The 18687-nt window shown below is 43.6% G+C and overlaps 1 protein-coding gene across 1 annotated transcript in view; it reads left to right on the top strand.

Annotated features, from left to right (window-relative positions):
• The window catches only part of RAB18 (RAB18, member RAS oncogene family), a 48585-nt gene extending 31686 nt beyond the window's left edge, over positions 1-16899 (top strand). Inside the window, exons 4-7 of the mRNA XM_075315528.1 lie at positions 830-902; positions 3418-3536; positions 5863-5929; positions 14314-16899. Coding sequence (XP_075171643.1) covers positions 830-902; positions 3418-3536; positions 5863-5929; positions 14314-14486 — 432 coding nt within the window. The 3' untranslated portion in view covers positions 14487-16899. The remainder of the gene's footprint in view (positions 1-829; positions 903-3417; positions 3537-5862; positions 5930-14313) is intronic.
• The last annotated feature ends 1788 nt before the right edge of the window (positions 16900-18687 follow it).

Genomic DNA, 18687 nt, shown 5'->3' with positions numbered 1-18687 from the left:
TCTTAGTACAATACTTATATTTAGGATTGTGATCTTGCTACTACAGCTTTTTATATAGGTATATATTGCTAGCATGACTCTGCTACTACTGCTTTATATGTAAGCATATTGTGATACATGTGTGTATTGTATTCATACATTTATGTAGCCATTGTGTGCGATCAGTATACACTTATGTTTTTTGTGAATAGGTTATCTTGTATGTGTGTTTGTATAGAAAATAGGACACTTCTAATCTCCATACCTAATGTGATTCATCACGCCGTCGCTGCCTACATCTCTCATCGGGTGTCTTTGATCCTTCTCTCCAAATAATTGTCGGAATGTCAGGAGGAGCGGTGTGGGAACAATGTCTTCCTTGCCTTCACTCTGCTGTGGATTGGACCGGTGCTGAATACTATGATGCTGTGGAGGAGAACCATTAGACATGGCTTAGAATTTCCCCAGTGCCCCCCCCCAGCACTTTTCGGGGGTCCTTTTGGTGAGGAAGGAAGCAGGACGACTAAACATACGGAGGCAGCGGCAGCATGAGTGCATGGGGTATGGTGACCATACATTTAGATGTGTGCAGTCACCATTAACCCTTGTAGGTGGAGGTCACCCAGATTGTGACTGGGTTTTGATGAAGCAGAGACGCAGTATATTGGCCATGACCCTCCAAAAGTTTAATTTAGAGGTAATGCTTGTGGTTCTGTTTTCGTTTTGTCTGGCACTCACTTTTGCTCATGATGCGTGTAAGACATATCTTTGCCCACAGGGTGGTGCTAGAGCACAACGTAATCAGGCTTTGTACATATATTCCTCTTACCGTATATTCTTGTATCCGCAGGACACTGCCGGACAGGAGCGGTTCAGAACACTAACCCCCAGCTACTACAGAGGTGCACAAGGTGTTATATTGGGTAAGGGTACAGACTGAATGTTACCCCCTAATCTGAGATAGTCTGGTCTCTGCTGTTAGGAATGTGCTGTCCCAAAATAGAATTTTGGAAAGCTCCGGGTTCCGTCTTGCATCCTCTATGGCGGCGGTGATCGCCTCTAATCAGTAGAAGAATATTTTGCTAGGTAGAAGTAATTTCAGGCTCTGTTCATCACAATCAAGCCCTGTTCCAATTTAACTGAATGAACAGAAACTTCTTATCCTAAATCAGGTTATTCAAAGGGACTCTGTAGTCCTGATTTCGTGATTGTGTTCCAACAGGACAACACAATGGGGCTGGTTTTATCCAATCTGTCTAATTTCGAGGCCGTGCAACCTTAAGGTCCAGTCACACTAAGCAACTTACCAGCGATCCCAACAACGATAGGGATCGCTGGTAAGTTGCTAGGAGGTTGCTGGTGAGCTGTCACACTGCGACGCTCCAGCGATCCCACCAGCAACCTGACCTGGCAGGGATCGCTGGAGCGTGGCTACACGAGTTGCTGGTGAGCTCACCAGCAACCAGTGACCAGCCCCCAGTCTCCTAGTTACAGCACACATCAGGTTAATTAACCCGATGTGTGCTGCAGCTAAATGTGCACAGAGCAGGGAGCAGCGCACACTGAGCGCTGGCTCCTTGCTCTCCTAGTTACAGCACACATCGGGTTAATTGCCTGATGTGTGCTGCAGCTAAATGTGCACAGAGCAGGGAGCAGCGCACACTGCTTAGTGCTGGCTCCTTGCTCTCCTAGTTACAGCACACATCGGGTTAATTACCTGATGTGTGCTGCAGCTACATGTGCACAGAGCAGGAGCCGGCAGCACAGGCAGTGAGAGCGGAGGAGGCTGGTATCAAAGGTAAATATCGGGTAACCAAGGACAGGGCTTCTTGGTTACCCGATGTTTACATTAGTTACCAGCCTCAGCAGAAGCTGGCTCCCTGCTCACTGCACATTAGTTGTTGCTGTCTCGCTGTCACACACAGCGATCTGTGCTTCACAGCAGGACAGCAACAACTAAAAAATGGCCCAGGACATTCAGCAACAACCAACGACCTCACAGCAGGGGCCAGGTTGTTGCTGGATGTCACACACAGCAACATCGCTAGCAACGTCACAAAAGTTGTTCGTTACCAGCGATGTTGCTAGCGATGTTGCTTAGTGTGACGGGGCCTTTAGGCTACACACATTGTTTATACTGTTTGATAAATCTGTTAAAATGTAGACTTTAGTACGTTTTCGCCATCTAGTCACATAAATTGTGCCAGAAATGTGTGTCAAGTTTTGGCTTTTGCACATTGAACTGGCCTCTTCCAATAATCCACATCACGGTGGAGAAAGTGTCTAAAACACAGAAATATGGTGCAATTCATAAGACGGATATTTTGAGCAGAATTCTGACACATTTTAGCTTGATAACTTATCCACAGAGTCGAGGAATAGATAATGACCAGTGCCATTTGTAATCCAAATTTTGTCTGTAGAAATGCACCCTCTGATCTGACTTTCTTCCAGGTCATATAAAATCCATGGTTGTTTATTATTAATAATAATAATTATTATTATTATTATTATTATTATTATTATTATTATTGGGCTGTTCATTCCATGGCACTTTACAAGTGAAACAGGGTATAGATAAAAACTAGTACAACAATCAACAGTACAAAACAGACAGGTACAGGAGGAGAGAAGACCCTGCCCGCGAGGGCTCAGTCTACAGGGAATGGGTGATGGTACAATAGGTGAGGACAGAGCTGGTTGCTCAGTGGTGTACTGGACTGAGGGCTATTGTAGGTTGTAGGCTTGTCGGAAGAGATGGGTCTTCAGGTTCCTCTTGAAGCTTTTCACGGTAGGAGAGAGTCTGATATGCTGAGGTAGAGAGTTCGAGTGTGGGGGATGCACGGGAGAAATCTTGTACGCGATTGTGGGTAGAGGAGATAAGAGAGGAGCAGAGAAGGAGATCTTGTGAGGATATGAGGTTGTGTGCAGGTAGGTACCGGGAGACTAGGTCACAGATGTAAGGAGGAGACAGGTTGTGGATGGCTTTGTATGTCATGGTTAGTGTTTTGAACTGGAGTCTTTGGGCGATGGGAAGCCAGTGAAGGGATTGGCAGAGTGGCGAGGCTGGGGAATAGCGAGGGGAGAGTTGGATTAAGCGGGCCGCAGAGTTCAGGATAGATTGGAGGGGTGCAAGAGTGTTGGAAGGGAGGCCAGAGAGCAGGAGGTTGCAGTAGTTGAGGCGTGAGATGATGACATGCACTAGTGTTTTTGCTGATTCTTGGTTAAGCAATGCACGGATTCGGGAGATATTTTTGAGTTGTAGTTTGCATGAGGTGACGAGGGCTTGGATGTGCGGTTTCAAGGATAGAGCAGAGTCGAGGGTTACTCCAAGGCAACGAGCTTGTGAGACTGGGGAGAATGATCAGCTGTCAACTACGTATAAGTTATAGCAGATTGTCCCAACGGGCTTTGATTTATTCCCTTTCCGTTTTTCAGTATATGACGTCACGAGAAGAGACACATTTGTGAAGCTGGACAACTGGTTAAATGAGCTGGAGACGTATTGCACAAGAAATGACATAGTAAAAATGCTGGTTGGAAACAAGATAGACAAGGTAATTCATACAGAAGACTGGAAAATGTATATAATGAACATGAAATGATTGACAAACTGGTGCGGAAAGCTGCCGGTGTAACATTATGGAAAATGTAGAAATTTAAAGTGGATCTATCTAGAGAATTACCGCACTTTTCGTTTTATAAGATGCACCCTAAATTTAGAAAGAAAAAAAATGGGGTCCGTCTTCTAATGCATTGGTGTCTTACCGGAGGAGGGAACGGCAGCAGTTGTGGAGCGAGGTCACGGGGGCAGTGGCGATGCTGCGGGCAGTGCCGCGGGTGTCCCAGATACTCGCTGCGGTCAATGTGAGGCAGAAGGAGCATCCAAAAGCTGTCGATGGTGCGGGCTTCAAAGAAATGGCGCCCGGCGTCTGCACATGTGCAGATGAGCTCTCGGCTCAATGACCTCTCTAGGCACCATTTTCCTGCTGTAGGGAGATCAGTGGACTGGAGGTGGCTCGTGCACAGATGAGATCTTGAGCAGAGAGCTCCAGCTGCGCATGCGACGACATTGGCATTTGTCTCTTTCTATCGTCCCCTGTCTCCAGGGTATTTTTTTCAGGATAATGGAGATGGAAGAAAAATGGGTGTTCCTGCTCTGCTTGAACGGAGGAGACCATTGTGCAATGAAGCCATACACACTAATGATATAAAAGTGTATTTGTCAACGCGTTTCGAAGTATCATACTTCCTCTTCACGACAAACCACAATGCATTGAGGTTTGTCCTGAAGATCTGTGATACTTCGAAACACGTTGAAAACTTCTCTTTTAAAGGGGTGGTTCACCCATATTTATTTGCTAGATCGATATTATGTAGCGAAACAATGTTTCTCTCAAATACCTTGTGTTGGCAATAGTGCCTGCGAGCGGCTCTATTGCGGAACGCTGTTCCCCATTGCCTGACCCTTGGGCTCTGTGACCTTAAGGATCCGGTGATGTCACATCAACTTCCTGCTGACTTGACATCACCTCGGCTGGCCGTAGTCTCTGTGAGTGATTGGCTGTGGGCGGTGTTTCATCACTCGGCACAGCCCAGCGTGACAGCCCATCAGCTCCCTCCTCCCTCACAGCAAAGCACCACAAGCAGGAGACACGCTGGGCTGTGACGAGCAGAGAAACACCGCCCACAGCCCAGTGACAGGAAGGAATTCCAAATAATTCAAATGACCCAAATTCTCATGAAACATTAAATTCTTTATTATTTTATTAGACAAACACACAAGAAAAATATACAAGAAATTTCTGATATTTGATGACCCTCAAAATAGTTTGATAAGTTGGAAATTTAACAGTGACAGGAAGACTTGGGCCGGCCGCGGTGATGTCACGTGATCAGGAAGTTGACATGACATCACCGGATCCCCGAGGTCACAGAGCCCGTGGTCAAGCGATGGAGAACAGCGGTCCGCAATAGCACCACTCACAGGCACTATTGCCAACATAAGGTATTTGAGAGAAACATAGTTTCTCAACATAATATCCCTCTAACAAATAAATATGGGTGAACCACTTGTTTAAGTCATTGTCTCTGACTTCATCCTACAATGGTCTCCTCTGTTCAAACAGCGCAGGAACAACTTTTTTTTTTGGGGGGGGGGGGTTTATCTTTTAATGAGCAAGTTTCAAAATACTCGGATTCGCGATACTTTAACGAACACTGTCTAATACTCATGCACTATTTGTGTGAAAAGACTTAATTTATTGAACACATATAAATAGTAAACAGTACAACACAACAAAAATGGTTGCAAGGAAACCAAGTGAGGAGGGGCACGACATTGCAGGATGAAAATGCATAAATAGGGTGGGTATAAAGTGCACGTGCATAATAGTAGCAAAGCAGTACTGAAATTCAGTATGTTCAGAAAACTCCAGGCCCACCGCTAAAGGTAAGGTGCAACTATAGACATAGCTAGAGTGCTGAAAATGTCAGTGACAGAGCACTTGCCCATAATCCCCTAAAAATCCAACAATGCAGGGTTCCTCCAAGACCCCTACGCGCGTTTCGCGTGGGCTTCTTTTCCCTGGAGAAGATTCTAAACAAACAGCCAGTTGGACTGCAAAGCCGAGATTTCACATATTGTACCCCAAAAGCAACACATAAATATCTCTGCAATGGAATGATGTAGGGCAAAACGGAAAAGAGCAGTAGAATCAGACTCCGGATTTCTACAAGTTATTTAACTCAATTTATGTTTTTTTTTTTTTTTGAGTGAGAAGTCCTTTTTTAAGACCAAAATTGTAATGGGGTTAACGGAACACATCCCCACACTTATATTATATGTTCTGTGTTGCTAATATAATATTTTTCATTTTGCAGGATAACAGAGAAGTGGACCGAAACGAAGGTCTCAAGTTTGCACGAAAACACTCAATGTTATTCATAGGTAAGAAAAGTTTTATATTTCTTATATTGAACCAGATTTACTTTCTCCTATTCTCTTGGCCTCAATAGTCTTAATAGTAAAGCTTGATTTATTCTTTAAAGTCTGTTTATTATTTTTTATATTTAACAGCATGTGGTAAGATCTTGGGCACCTCCTAGTGGAGGCCGCAGGTATTCAGCGTGTTAAATGTAAGGGGATTTGGAGCTTTGTATCAGAAAAACAATGCCCTGGTTCCTATTAGAATGCATTAAAGGGGTTTTCCTACTAACAAAGTACATTTTTAATCAATAGATTTTGGCATAATAATCATTTCCACAATTGGATGTGTTTATCTCAGCACAAACATTTTTTTATTTATTTATTTATTTATTTTTATTTTTTTTTTTTTTTTTTTAAGTGTTAGAAATGTGTCCCTGCTATGTGCTGTGTAATGGCCGTGTCTGACCATACAGGGACATGGTCTGATCAAACCACATCTCCTGGGCCAGGGAGGATATAAAAAGTTATACAGATAGCACAGAATGGGATCGCATATTATTCTTTCTTTGAATTAAAATGTTTTTTAAAAACAGGCAGGGAAATGTTTTACCTTGCAAAAAAAATCAGCGTGATATACTAATTTATTTTATTTATTTTTTTTTTGCCCAGAGAATGTGGTATGTCCAGACAATAGTCAGACACAGGCATTACACAGTACATGGCAGGGACACATATACTATTCACAAAAAAAATTTGGTATCTTTCTTTCAGGTGAAATTTCTGGATAATCCTAAAATGCCCTCTAACCTTTTCATGTGACCTTCTCTAATCTTTTGGATGCACATGTCAAACTATGCAATGTTTCAGCACTTTTTGCACAACTTGCTGTTCTCTAACAAGAAGCTTAATGGCAAAATTCACAACAAATGTTTGATCCATGAATCACCCAATACATTTTGTGCTTCAATTTAAATTGTTAGTAATCAGTCGTCCTCATCATGATCACATTTTGACATTATGAAACAAAGATGACACCTAATTTATCAACAGTACCGCGCCATTGCGAGGCTTCAAGAAGGATGTTCAGAATGAAGTGGCCACTGAGCTGAGTGTCAGTGTCATCAGCAGGTTATAACAGAGATACAGAGAGACTGAAAGTCACAAAAACATAGAAGTGGACGTCCTTTGGCCACATTCTACACTGATGACCACTTCATTGTGCACAATGCCCTTCAGAACCAGATAATGAATGTCGTACAACTCCAGGCACATTAACGGGAGGTGAGAGGCGCCAAAGTGTCACGACGGACTACTCAAAACCACTTAAATCAGCGAGGCCTGCCTGCCAGATGACCTGGAAGGTACCTGACTGCACCATCGGGCACAGGCGTCATCTCTGCTGGTGGAGGGACCAGTGGGGCTCATTGCTGTTCACTGATGAAAGTCTGCACTTTCTCCAGACCTGATTCCCATTGAAAACCTATGGGATCAGCTGAGTGGCCGTGTAGAGGCTCTCATAACTTTGTACTCTAGAACCTCAATGACCTGGGGGCCACCCCTGAAAGAGTGGGATGCCGCCTCTGCAGACAATAACTCCATTTGTGACCAGTAGGAGGCATCATTCTCAGCTGTAATTGATGCTCAAGGCCACATGACAAGTTACTCAGACATTGATATTTGGGAAGGGTATACCCACCACTGTTGGCTTTTGTTTTCATAAATTGTTTGAGATGAGGAAATCCCCCATTGCAATCCTCTACATAAATGCCCTTTCATGAAAAAAAATATCACTGTAGTGTGAACTTTTTTACGTTTTATATAACTTTCACCCGAAAGCCAAATATTTCTAATTTTTTGAGTAGTTTATATATAAATTCTCATCACAAGGAACATTTATTTTTAAACACATCCAATTGTGAAAATTATTATTATATAGATCTATTGATTAAAATAAACTTTAAAATTAAAACCCTCTTCAGAAATCGGCTTAAAATTTTAGATTTTTGAATGACGTGATAATTGTTGGAAGATTACAATATATGTAAGAAGCTGAATTCTACATCTAAAGAAAACAGAACAGATAATGGCAAAACATTCATCAAACTAAAACGTAATACACGTTTCAACCATGAATGAGGGTCTTCATCAGGTTTAGTACAAAAGGGTTAAACCTCCTGTGTGTTTCTGCGTATCAAACCAGCATAATGCCAGCCCGGGTGGTTGGTGGTAAGAACTAGGTTCAGTAGAAACCCTTGAGTGGTTTGGACCAGTTGGGCTTTACTGTTCCTGGTTTCTGATTCATCCTGCGCTCCAGAGATCTTGGTCTTTAAAACCTTTAAGTCATGGACGAGACAGGAAACGGTCTGTGTCTGAGACCGCAGCGTCTGCCTCTTCATTTGATCTTCTCTGCCGCTTTATTTTAACCACATCTGAGAAAAGAAGCAATATGGTATTGATTGTGCTTGTACAACATGCAAAATAACTGGTTACACGTATCGCTGCCTACAGCTCCTCGGAGACATGACTCGTATCTCTCCCCATAATAGATTTGACACATTGTAACTTCACCTGTTCCAAAAGTGGAATCATTTCCTGATGCTCTGATATCCCTCGCCCTTGAGCTGTGCTGGCTCGGTGCATGGCTCCACGCCGAGTTAAGGCTGACAAGTTTTTCTTGTGCTGTAGGATCCGCTCCACGTTTGTTGTGGTGTCCTCGATTATTGGTCAATAGCTGGGATTCATTTCCTATGAGTAACGCTGTGATGCTTTAGCTATTTATGTGAAGTCGTCTGTTGAACTGTTGTGGCAAAGCTCGGCGTTCTCGTCCATCAGCTTGGGCGATGGTTGTGAGCGCTGATGCTTTCTGGTGGGTGATGCCGCCTTGCACCTCTAGGGACATTGGTTGGAGTTTGTGTAGGGCACATCTGCATAGTTTGCATGCACTGACCGTGTTCTTGTAGGCCTCCTCCTACAGTCTGAAGATAAGATTTGGGTAAATTAGGAGACTGTAATATTCCATCAAGTCCAGTAACAGAAAGTGTACCTTTTTTTGTTTTTATATAAGCATGGTAACCATTTCACCAACATCAATTGGATGCTTGATGAGCTTTTTATGAATTGCCCCATGGCAGCCATTTAAAGCGTTTTTTTTTCTTTTGTCTTTCCAGCTGTGGAGTGGTGCTTTAAATGTAAGGGTCCCGTCACACATAGCGACGTTCCAGTGATCCCACCAGCCATCCAACCTGGCAGGGATCACTGGAGCGTCGCTACATGGTCGCTGGTGAGCTGTCAGAGACCAGCCACCAGCGACCCGTGTAACGACGCTGGGCTTGGTAGCCAGGGTACACATCGGGTAACTATGCAAAGCACTTTGCATTGTTGCTCAATGTGTACCCTGGCTACGTGTGCAGGGAGCCAGCATCTGTCAGCCTGTAACCGGCGTACACTGGTAACCATAGTACACATCGGGTAAGGCTATGTGCGCACGTTGCGTACTGTCCCTGCAGAAATTTCTGCAGCGATTTGAAAAGCACACTTGCGCTTCAAATCGCTGCAGAAACAGTCTAATGGGAAAAAAAGCCGGTTTCATGCGCTCTGAGTGCAGCCCCTTCCATAGACAGAGCAGGGACTGCATGCAGAGCGCACGAAAGGAGTGACATGTCACTTCTTAGAACGCGCGCTTCAGGCAGCAGCCGAAGCGCTGCGCTCTAAGACGCCACGTGCGCACGTCTGCTGCATAATCTTCATAGATTATGCTGGGGACGCAGGACGCATGGTTACGCTGCGGTGCAGATCGCAGCGTAACTGCATGCAATTACGCAACGTGCGCACATAGTCTGACTAAGTAAAGCGCTTTTGCATAATTACCCGATGTGTACCATGGTTACCAGCGTACCGCCGCTTACAGGCTGCCATACGCCGACTCCCTGCACATTCAGATCGTTGGTCTCCCGCCGTCAAACGCTGAAGTGTGCTGCACAGCAGGAGACCAATGAGCAAAAAATAGTCCTGATCGTTTTGTAACGATCAGCGACCTCGCAGCTGCTGCTTGTCACACACAGCGATATCGCTGGTGAGGTCGCTGATACGTCACAAAATCTGTGACATTTCAGCGATCTCGCTAGCGATCTCGCTGTGTGTGACGGGGGCTTAAGTCTTCTGCACCTAGTGTTATACTCACCCTCCGGTGTTTTCATACTTTTTCGTTATCACTCCAGTCCGGCGGTGCCATCTTATGATTGTATCTTATGATTGTCTGGAAGAGGTTAAAATGAACTTGTCAGGTGCAATATGCAGTCAGGACCACGAGCAGTTCTGGGTGTATATTGCTAATCCCTGCCTAACCGTCCCTGTATATAGTAGCATAGATAAAGAGATCTTTAGAAAAAGTATTTCCAAAGAACCTTTGATATGCTAATGAGCGAGGGGACTAGTTGCAATGGCGGTACTTCCCTTGGCTAGTCAGCTCCGCTTAGCAAGTCGAGTGATAAAAAGAATACTGCCCTTGTTTTTTGGGCTTCATTTTTATAACGCTCAATACGTGATCAAAATAATGCTCGTATCATGATTCTGTGGGCATGCTAATGAATGGGCAGCGTCAGAGGCATGGTCGCTCTCACCTCTGGCACCGTTGGTTTTCAACTCAGTGTGCATGATCAGAAGGTCCCCGGACTTCCTGCCATGCACATGGTGACTGTCTGCACCATTTTAGTCAATGGCCCCGTCTGGTTTGTCTAAATTCTGTTTTGAAGGGGGGTTGGACGTAAGCCCTGATGGGCCCACTGAACTAGGGACCAAATGCAATGTAAGGGCACCCTTATGGATTATTGACGCAGTCAATTTTCATTTTTGCAGTTTAGTTTTTTCCTCGCCATCGTGAGTCATAACTGTGTATTATTTTTACATCCACATACTCTTTTATAAGAGCTTGTTTTTTGCGGGACGAGTTGCCTTTTTAAATGACTGATTTTATTATAAACGGTAAAGAAAAATGAGGGGTAAAAATTCCAAGTCGAGTGATAAAAAGAATACCGCTGATTCATTTTCATAACGCTCAATATGTGATGAGAATTATGCTGGTAACGTAACATGATTCTTTAGGTCCGTTGCATTACATTGATGCGAAACTTGTAAAGTGTTATATATAATTTTATTTATTTTAGTGGGTTTTTTGTGTGCATGTGTTTTTTGTTTTTTTTTTTTTAATTTTTTTATTATTTTGGCGAGCAAAAGTAGTTTTTGAACTCCTGTCATAAGTCTGTGGACCCATAGGAAGATTCGGGTGCATCCCTAAATGCACTGGGACACATAGCACACATTTATAGAGCCATTTACACCAGTTTTTGCATAAACTCTGTCACAATTTGTGCAAAAATTTTCAAAAAAATTTGCTAATTGTACAACATTTGATTTTTCCATTATCCTGGTCTAAAATTGAAAAAGCTGCTATTCTTCAAGGCGCGCCCCCTCTCCCCCCCCCCAAGAAAGACAGGCTAGGCAGGTTGCCAGATCATGTCCCAATTTTTAGCATAAATTTAATACAAAAAAAATGAGTCCTCAGTGTTTTGATACCTAATACGAACCATCAGAGCCTCCTGCTCATTTTGACTCCTTGTGCTTTTATTGAAGCTTTGCATGAATTTGGTGGCTCACGTAGCGGCTATATACCTTTTACACCCCCCTCCCAAGTTCCTGAGGTCACGTTGTTAACCTTCATGTCCACCATCCACTTTTTACAGTTTCATTCTTCACAAAAGTGCAGTCTGCCAAGAAACATAAGGCTTGACCCCTGGAAAGCGAAGCAGTAAATTTTAATGATACCTAATGTGTTTTCTTTTGATTATGGAGCGCAGCTCTGCGGGATTCGGGACCTGTCATTGCCCTTCAGTAAAATCTAGATTTAGTAAAAAGTCAGCATAACGCCTGCCGAAAGGAGCGAGATCCGAAGATTTACACCCGATCGGTTACCGGTGATTTCAGGGCATATATATGTCAGTCTACCGCCTAATGATTCAGGTTTAATGAACCCGGGCTAATTATTTTCTATAATAGAAATTGTATTAATTTTATTGGACCGCACAGCTAATGGATTATAGTCTCGCTTTTATGGCCGTGCCGGTGATCGTGCTTTATCAGGTTCTGGCATTTACAATATCATGTTTTTAGAAAAGTGCTCGGTACTTTATATTTTAAAAGCTGTTTTGCAGCTGGAATTTTCCAAGCCTGGCAGAAGACTAAGTGGTGGGCAGATGGCAGCCCAGGGCAACATGCGGCCCTTAGGTGCTCCACCAGACCCCAGCTCTCCGGTTCCATCTGTATCTGGTTTCCATCATATTCCTTTATATGATCACCGCTCAAATTTATCCCCCCATATTATAATGGAAAGTAACTGCAGATGGACATACACCTCCTCCCCAAACAGAGAATACATGTCACTGAATGTAGTGCACCATGGATGGTGTCCCGAACTGCATCTAAGCTCCTCTAATCTTATACTATTAGGTATTGGCTTAGATACTACACGATCCAGCCATTATGTTGGGAAGCTATTTCCTAACAATGTACCTCTTTGCAACCGCCATCATCTTCCAATCTACTGCACTCCTCCAATGCTCTTTGTAGGGCAGCATCAATGGAGCCCACACTTTTAGGCCAATGACTCAATAATTCAACTTATCCGGACTGTCAGTTAACCAGGCGCGCACTTGTCCCCAGCAAGCAGGAGGCTAGGGATTGATATGTTCCTGCATGAGAAGAAACAATGGAAAGGAAGAAAAGGTTAATCTCCTGCGCCGCCACAAGGTCCAAATTGTATAGGGTGGATTATGATTTATTGGTTAACGCGTTTCAAAGTCATCAAGGCTTCTTCATCAGGACACTCATATCCTGATGAAGTCTTGATGACTTTTAAACGTGTTGACCAATAAATCATAATCTACCTTATACCGTTTGGACCTTGTGGCGGACCAGAAGATTAACCATTTCTTCCATTCTATTGTTTGATCTCCACGTGGGTTTCTACAGGCATTTATGGTGGTTGTGACCTGCACAACCACAAGAGGTGAGCTCCTCTAAGTTATTTTTCATATTTTACATTGCATAAGACCCTATTTGCTCGATTTTCTTTCTAGCTTCATTTGACCTGCATTAGGTGAGACAACACCTTTTAAAGGGAACCTGTCACCAGATTTGGGGCCTAGAAGCTGCAGCCACCACCAGTGAGCTCTTATATACAGTATTCTAACATGCTGTATATAAGAGCCCAGGCCGTGTGTAGAACATAAAAAACACTTTATAATACTCACCTAGGAGGTCGTTCTGGTGCAAGACTGGTCAAATGGGTGCAGTTTTCTCCGGGACCGGCGCCTCCTCTTTCAGCCATCTTTGTTCTCCTTCTGAAGCCGGTGTGCATTACACGTCCTACGACACCCCTGCTTAAGAAGAAGGAAGACCAAGATGGCCGAAAGAGGGGGCACTGATCCCGGAGAACGGCGCCGGCCATTTGACCAGTCTGCATCGGAGCGACGACCTAGGTGAGTATTGTAAAGTGGTTGTTTTTTATGTTCTACACAGCGGCCTGGGCTCTTATATACAGCATTCTAACATGCTGTATAGAAGAACACAGTGGTGGTGGCCGCAGCTTATAGGCCCCAAATCTGGTGACAGGTTCCCTTTTACCACTGTATGCATTACGTTTCGTGCACTGCACCTCACCCGCTGTGTTTTGCCTCCCAATTTACATCGTGAAAAATGCAGATATTTATCCCCAACAAGGAGTCAAATATTGAACCCAAGAGCCTCTGTAAGTCGATATTGTTCTGGGCCCTTGTATCCATCTAATAAGTTAAGAAGCCTTGGCAATGGCCTAAAGGAGTTCTCTCCATCTCAGCCATAAATGGGGAGTAGTTCCATCCAGGCTTCAACCACTGGAGGTGAAGCCCAGAAATGTTGAGATCTGTTCAGCTATTTTGCTTCTTTAATATCAATTAGAACTGAATGGGGCTTAAGGAATCTGCGTTGCTCAGAGGTTCTAAGCTGTATCTATACCTTCACCTTCAGTGGTCAGAGCCTGGGAGGAACCATTAATGGTTGAGATGAGGAATAACCCTTTTAAGATGGACACAAACATTAGTTAAATGTTGGCCAGGCCATCTAATGGTACGAGGGTATTGGTAAAGCAAAGTTGGCAGTCTTGGATATTAACATGTCCGATCCTTTCATATCAAACAACATAGGACAGCCGTCAGAGGTATCCACCAGCGGTTTGCTTCCCCCTATTGGGAATGTGTTTGTTTCCGAGCCAATCCAAGTGTGTATGTGTAGGGGGGGATATCGGGAAGAATAATCAGATAAACAAATGTTCTTCTTTTCTCCTGTGCCAATAATTTTTCTTCTGTCTATCCTAGAGGCGAGTGCGAAGACCAGAGATGGAGTTCAGTGTGCCTTTGAAGAACTTGTGGAAAAGATAATACAGACGCCAGGACTATGGGAAAGCGAATCTAACAACAGAGGCGTTAGGTTGTCCAATGAAGAAGTTGGCCGGGGAGGCCCGTGTGGCGGATACTGCTCCATGCTATAAAGCCGCTGGACCATCTTCCTGAGATCCGCGTGTAGTCAGACCAGTTTCCTGTATATAAAATCATTTACCATTAATATAGGGACCTTACCAGTTTGCACTTATTTGTTTGTATCATGAGGCAAATATTTGTAGAATACCGTTCAGCAGATTTGCAGGCAGAGAGGTTATTAAAACGCATGAAACTTTTGACTCTTTACCAGGGTCGTCTAGTGATATGCGTTAGCACCTGCCCTAAGTACATTGCCACCTGTTCACCTTTGTCCTTTTTAACTTTCTTAAATTGCAAAACATTTCTATACTATGTCGCTAAGTCTTCTTTGCCGTCCCTCCCCCCCACCCCCCCGGCCTCCTCCCGATTTATTCTGTTGCTCCTCGCCGTGCACTCGTATCTTCTGTTAAGGTATTTGAGCGTTACACAATCCCCAGCTCAGATCTTGCTGAAGACGACCCCTCGCTTGTCTCCGGATGCGCACTATAAATGCATGTTCAAGCAGATGTCTTTTTATCACTTTGCCAACAAATTTGCAATTTCCTCCTGTACTGTAGGTAATAACCACCGGCATATGGTGTTTATGTTTGTCAGTCGCATATCGAATCCCCAAGAAGTCATCACTTCTCCACACGTCTCCTGAATACGGGGTCAATGGAGGAGTCCTGCCCAGATTTCCACCAATGAAGTATAGAGCTGTCACTATAACCGGAAGCGGGATCTTGTCTTTCTCGTGCATGTCGTGACCAGTATTTTATTTTTATCTTCTGCTTCCCTCTCTGTGTGATTTACAGCCTATTACAATGAATGTAAAATCATAAGTGTATATATATTTTTTTCTGTGGCTTCTGACACTGTTTATACAGGTATTACTATGAAATGTTTATACCATCTCCATCTGCACACATCACATTTAAAGACCAGGCAAACAGTATAGATCAATTTTCGGCATTTTTGTGCAGTAAACTAGATGCGGTTGCATAAAGTTGGAAAAGGCTTGCTTTGTTTTTGCCTATTTAGATGAGCTAATAATCATTCCCATGTAAAAAGAACAACAATAACCTGAGAAATGAGCAAAACGCTCATTAGTCAGGTGCGATATATTTTGGAAAAATAATAGTTATCGGCAGTATATGGCCCGGTGTACACAGGGCATCCACTGTCAACAACATGATGGCCGATGGGGACAGAACAGTCGTATCGGCAATCCTTCTGTCCCCATCACTGTATCGTCGTCCTGTGTAATCAGCCCTGGTCGGCTTGTATATGGTTGATCGGTGGTCGCTTAGGCCCGCTTCACACACCCGGCATTTCGCCGGATCTGTCACTCTCCGGTACAGTGTAATACAGTACAATGGCATCGTGGCAACCTCCAGTCACATGCTGTCATGTGACCGGAGCTTGCCGTGACGCCATTGTACAGTATTACACTGTACTGGAGAGTATCGGATCTGGGAATACGGCAAAATGCCGGATGTGTGAAACTGGCCTTAATGACCTGTCATAACATGATGGAGCTGCCTCTAATTTAATCGGCTGTTTCTGATATTGCAGTTCAGCCCCATTCAGTGACCTGCAATACCAGACACGGCCTACAGAGAAGAGAGGTGCTGTTTCTTAAAAATAAGCAAACTTTTTTTCTAACTTTATGCAAACTCTCAGAGATTATTTAGAATCACATGGACTTATACAAAAGCCTATAAATAAGATAAAAATGCACATGGCCAATCCTCTAAGGGCTGTCTAGGAGTTTTAAAAAGGGAATTGGATAAATTAACTCACCTGGTGAACCCTTCCAGTCTCGGAGAACTGTTTTCATTGAAGATGCACCATCCATGCACACATGACCGCTGCAGACAATCTCTGTCCTCAGTAGTCCCAATACCAGGGAGGGGCTGCAGCAGCCATGTATATGTGTATGTATGGTTGGAACGTCCTCACATATTTTAGTACTTTTCTGTTTTGAGGCCATTTTTCAGAAATTTTGGTAACCGAAGAATGCCCTCCTTTGGTTCCCTAGGATGGAGTAGTGATACCAAATGTAATCAGAAGCTGCGCACGTGTCCATGTTTTTATTGTGGTTTCCACTCCATTTACTTGAATGGGAAGTTTACACGAGGTGGGAGATGGACGCCTTGTCTGGCTTCGCCCGGAGTAGGTGCATGGAGTGCAGTGTTGGGGCTTTCCTATTCCAGTCACCATTTTGGAAGAGTCGTCACTCGCTTTCTACTCAATTCATTTGTCACCAGTGAAAACGTAACCTTACCGCTTTGAGTTTAGGTTCTTCCTCCTTCACCGTCGCTCCATGCAGCGTTTCATGAGACCTAAAATTGCCTTGAAATTACTAAAAAAAAAAAGTTTTATTCCACTTACCAAAAGCACATTATAACTTATTTGCAGAATTGAATAAATCTTCTATCACCATTTTCTTTCTAGATGTGCTGGTTTTGTGCGTTCTGTCTACATTTAATATTTTTGGGGTAAATGTAGCGCTATTATCTTGTATAGTGAATATATTACATTAAAACTTCTTTTGCAACTGCAATTGGATTCTGTAAATTTAAAGGGAAACAGTCACGTCCCAAACGCTATTTACCTGCAGATCTGCCAAAGCTGCCCGGCCGCTGCAAGGAAGGTCCGGCTATTGTGAGAGAATGCATCTTATTTTTCCCAGGAGACCCCAAATTTATCACACAGAGGTGTGAATGGAGCGGCTACAGTCACCGATGCGATCACAGGACTGCCCCTGAACTTTGACAGCTTGCTCTGCTTTGTATCTGTACAGTGAGCTGTCAAAGTGCTGGGCGTAATGGGGCTGTACCAGTCACCATTTACAGCATGACCCCAGCATTTTGTACAGATGTGCAGCAGAGCGAGCTATCACAGTGCCAGGAGAAGTTGGGCTGTGCCAGTTAGTGTTTTACAGCAGCAGCAGCTTGCTCTGATGCACATTTGTACAGAGTGAGCTGTCAAAGTGCTGGGGGGGAGTCAGGCTGTACCAGGCACCCTTTACAGCACAACTCCTGCACTAACAGTGTGCTCTGATGCGAATCTCTACAGAGTGAGCTGTCAAAGTGCTGGGAGGAGTCGGGCTGTAACAGGCATCATTTACAGCACAACTCCAGCTGTGCTGCGGATCTCTACAGAGTGAGCTGTCAATCAAAGTGCTGGAAGGAGTGGGGCTGTGACAGTAAAGGAGCATGGGAAAGTAATTAAAGCTTGCTCCCCTTGTAGTGAGTACTGATTGTTTACACTTACAATGAAGCTGCAACATACAAATAAAACAGTATTTTTGTGCATAGTTTGTCATATAATAACAAAGACCGATTGAATTTATTATTATTATTATTTATTATTATTTATTATTATAGCGCCATCAATTCCATGGCACTTTACTTTTTATACACCCCTCAGTGATCCATTACAAATCTATTCCACTGGCTCCAGATGGGGGTAACTGCATTATCTTGATGTCACAGGACCGTTGATGAAGCCTTTATTATAACACAGATTTGGTGCTGAAATTTGTAATATTTAAATGGGTTATTTTTGTGTTAAACTTATGGATGTCGATAATGCCTATTTTGATGAAATGGACAGTCAGATATTTCTACAAAAATATGTTGTCTGGATATACTGAAAGAGATAATGAGAGTTAGAAAACTGCACCTCTCTCCCATCCCAGATATGGTGCCACTATTGCTCATGAGCTGGTATTGCAGCTCTGCCCCACTCTCTTTAATGGGACTAGTCAGTAATGTCAGACACCGCTCATGATTTGTGCCGTTTTAAAGGGAATCTGTTTTTTTTTTTCTTCCCACCTAATCTGAGAGCAGCATAATGTAGAGGCAGAGATCCTGATTCCAGTGATGTCACTTACTGGGCTGCTTAGAGTAATTTTGATTAAATCACTGTTTAAGCAGCAGTGATTCATTACAGGACTACTTGGCGTGCTGCAGGTAGTCCAGAATATTTACCAGCTCTGTATAACTGCTGTCATTTTGATAAAATCAATGTTTTCTCTGCTGCAGATCTAGCAAACAGCTCAGTAAGTGACACATCGCTGGAATCAGGGTCTCTGTCTCTATCATGCTGCTCTCACATGGGGGAGCAAAAACCTGGTGACAAATTCCCATTAAATAAGACTGGCCTTGGAACATAGTATTTGTATGTGCAGCTTTGCTTTATAGCAATGGCCCAACCTCCCTTACC

Source organism: Anomaloglossus baeobatrachus, chromosome 6 (assembly GCF_048569485.1).
Source record: "Anomaloglossus baeobatrachus isolate aAnoBae1 chromosome 6, aAnoBae1.hap1, whole genome shotgun sequence".
Classification (NCBI taxonomy): domain Eukaryota; kingdom Metazoa; phylum Chordata; class Amphibia; order Anura; family Aromobatidae; genus Anomaloglossus; species Anomaloglossus baeobatrachus.
The sequence above is the reverse complement of the archived record's forward strand: the minus strand, read 5'-3'. Positions and strand labels throughout refer to the sequence as shown.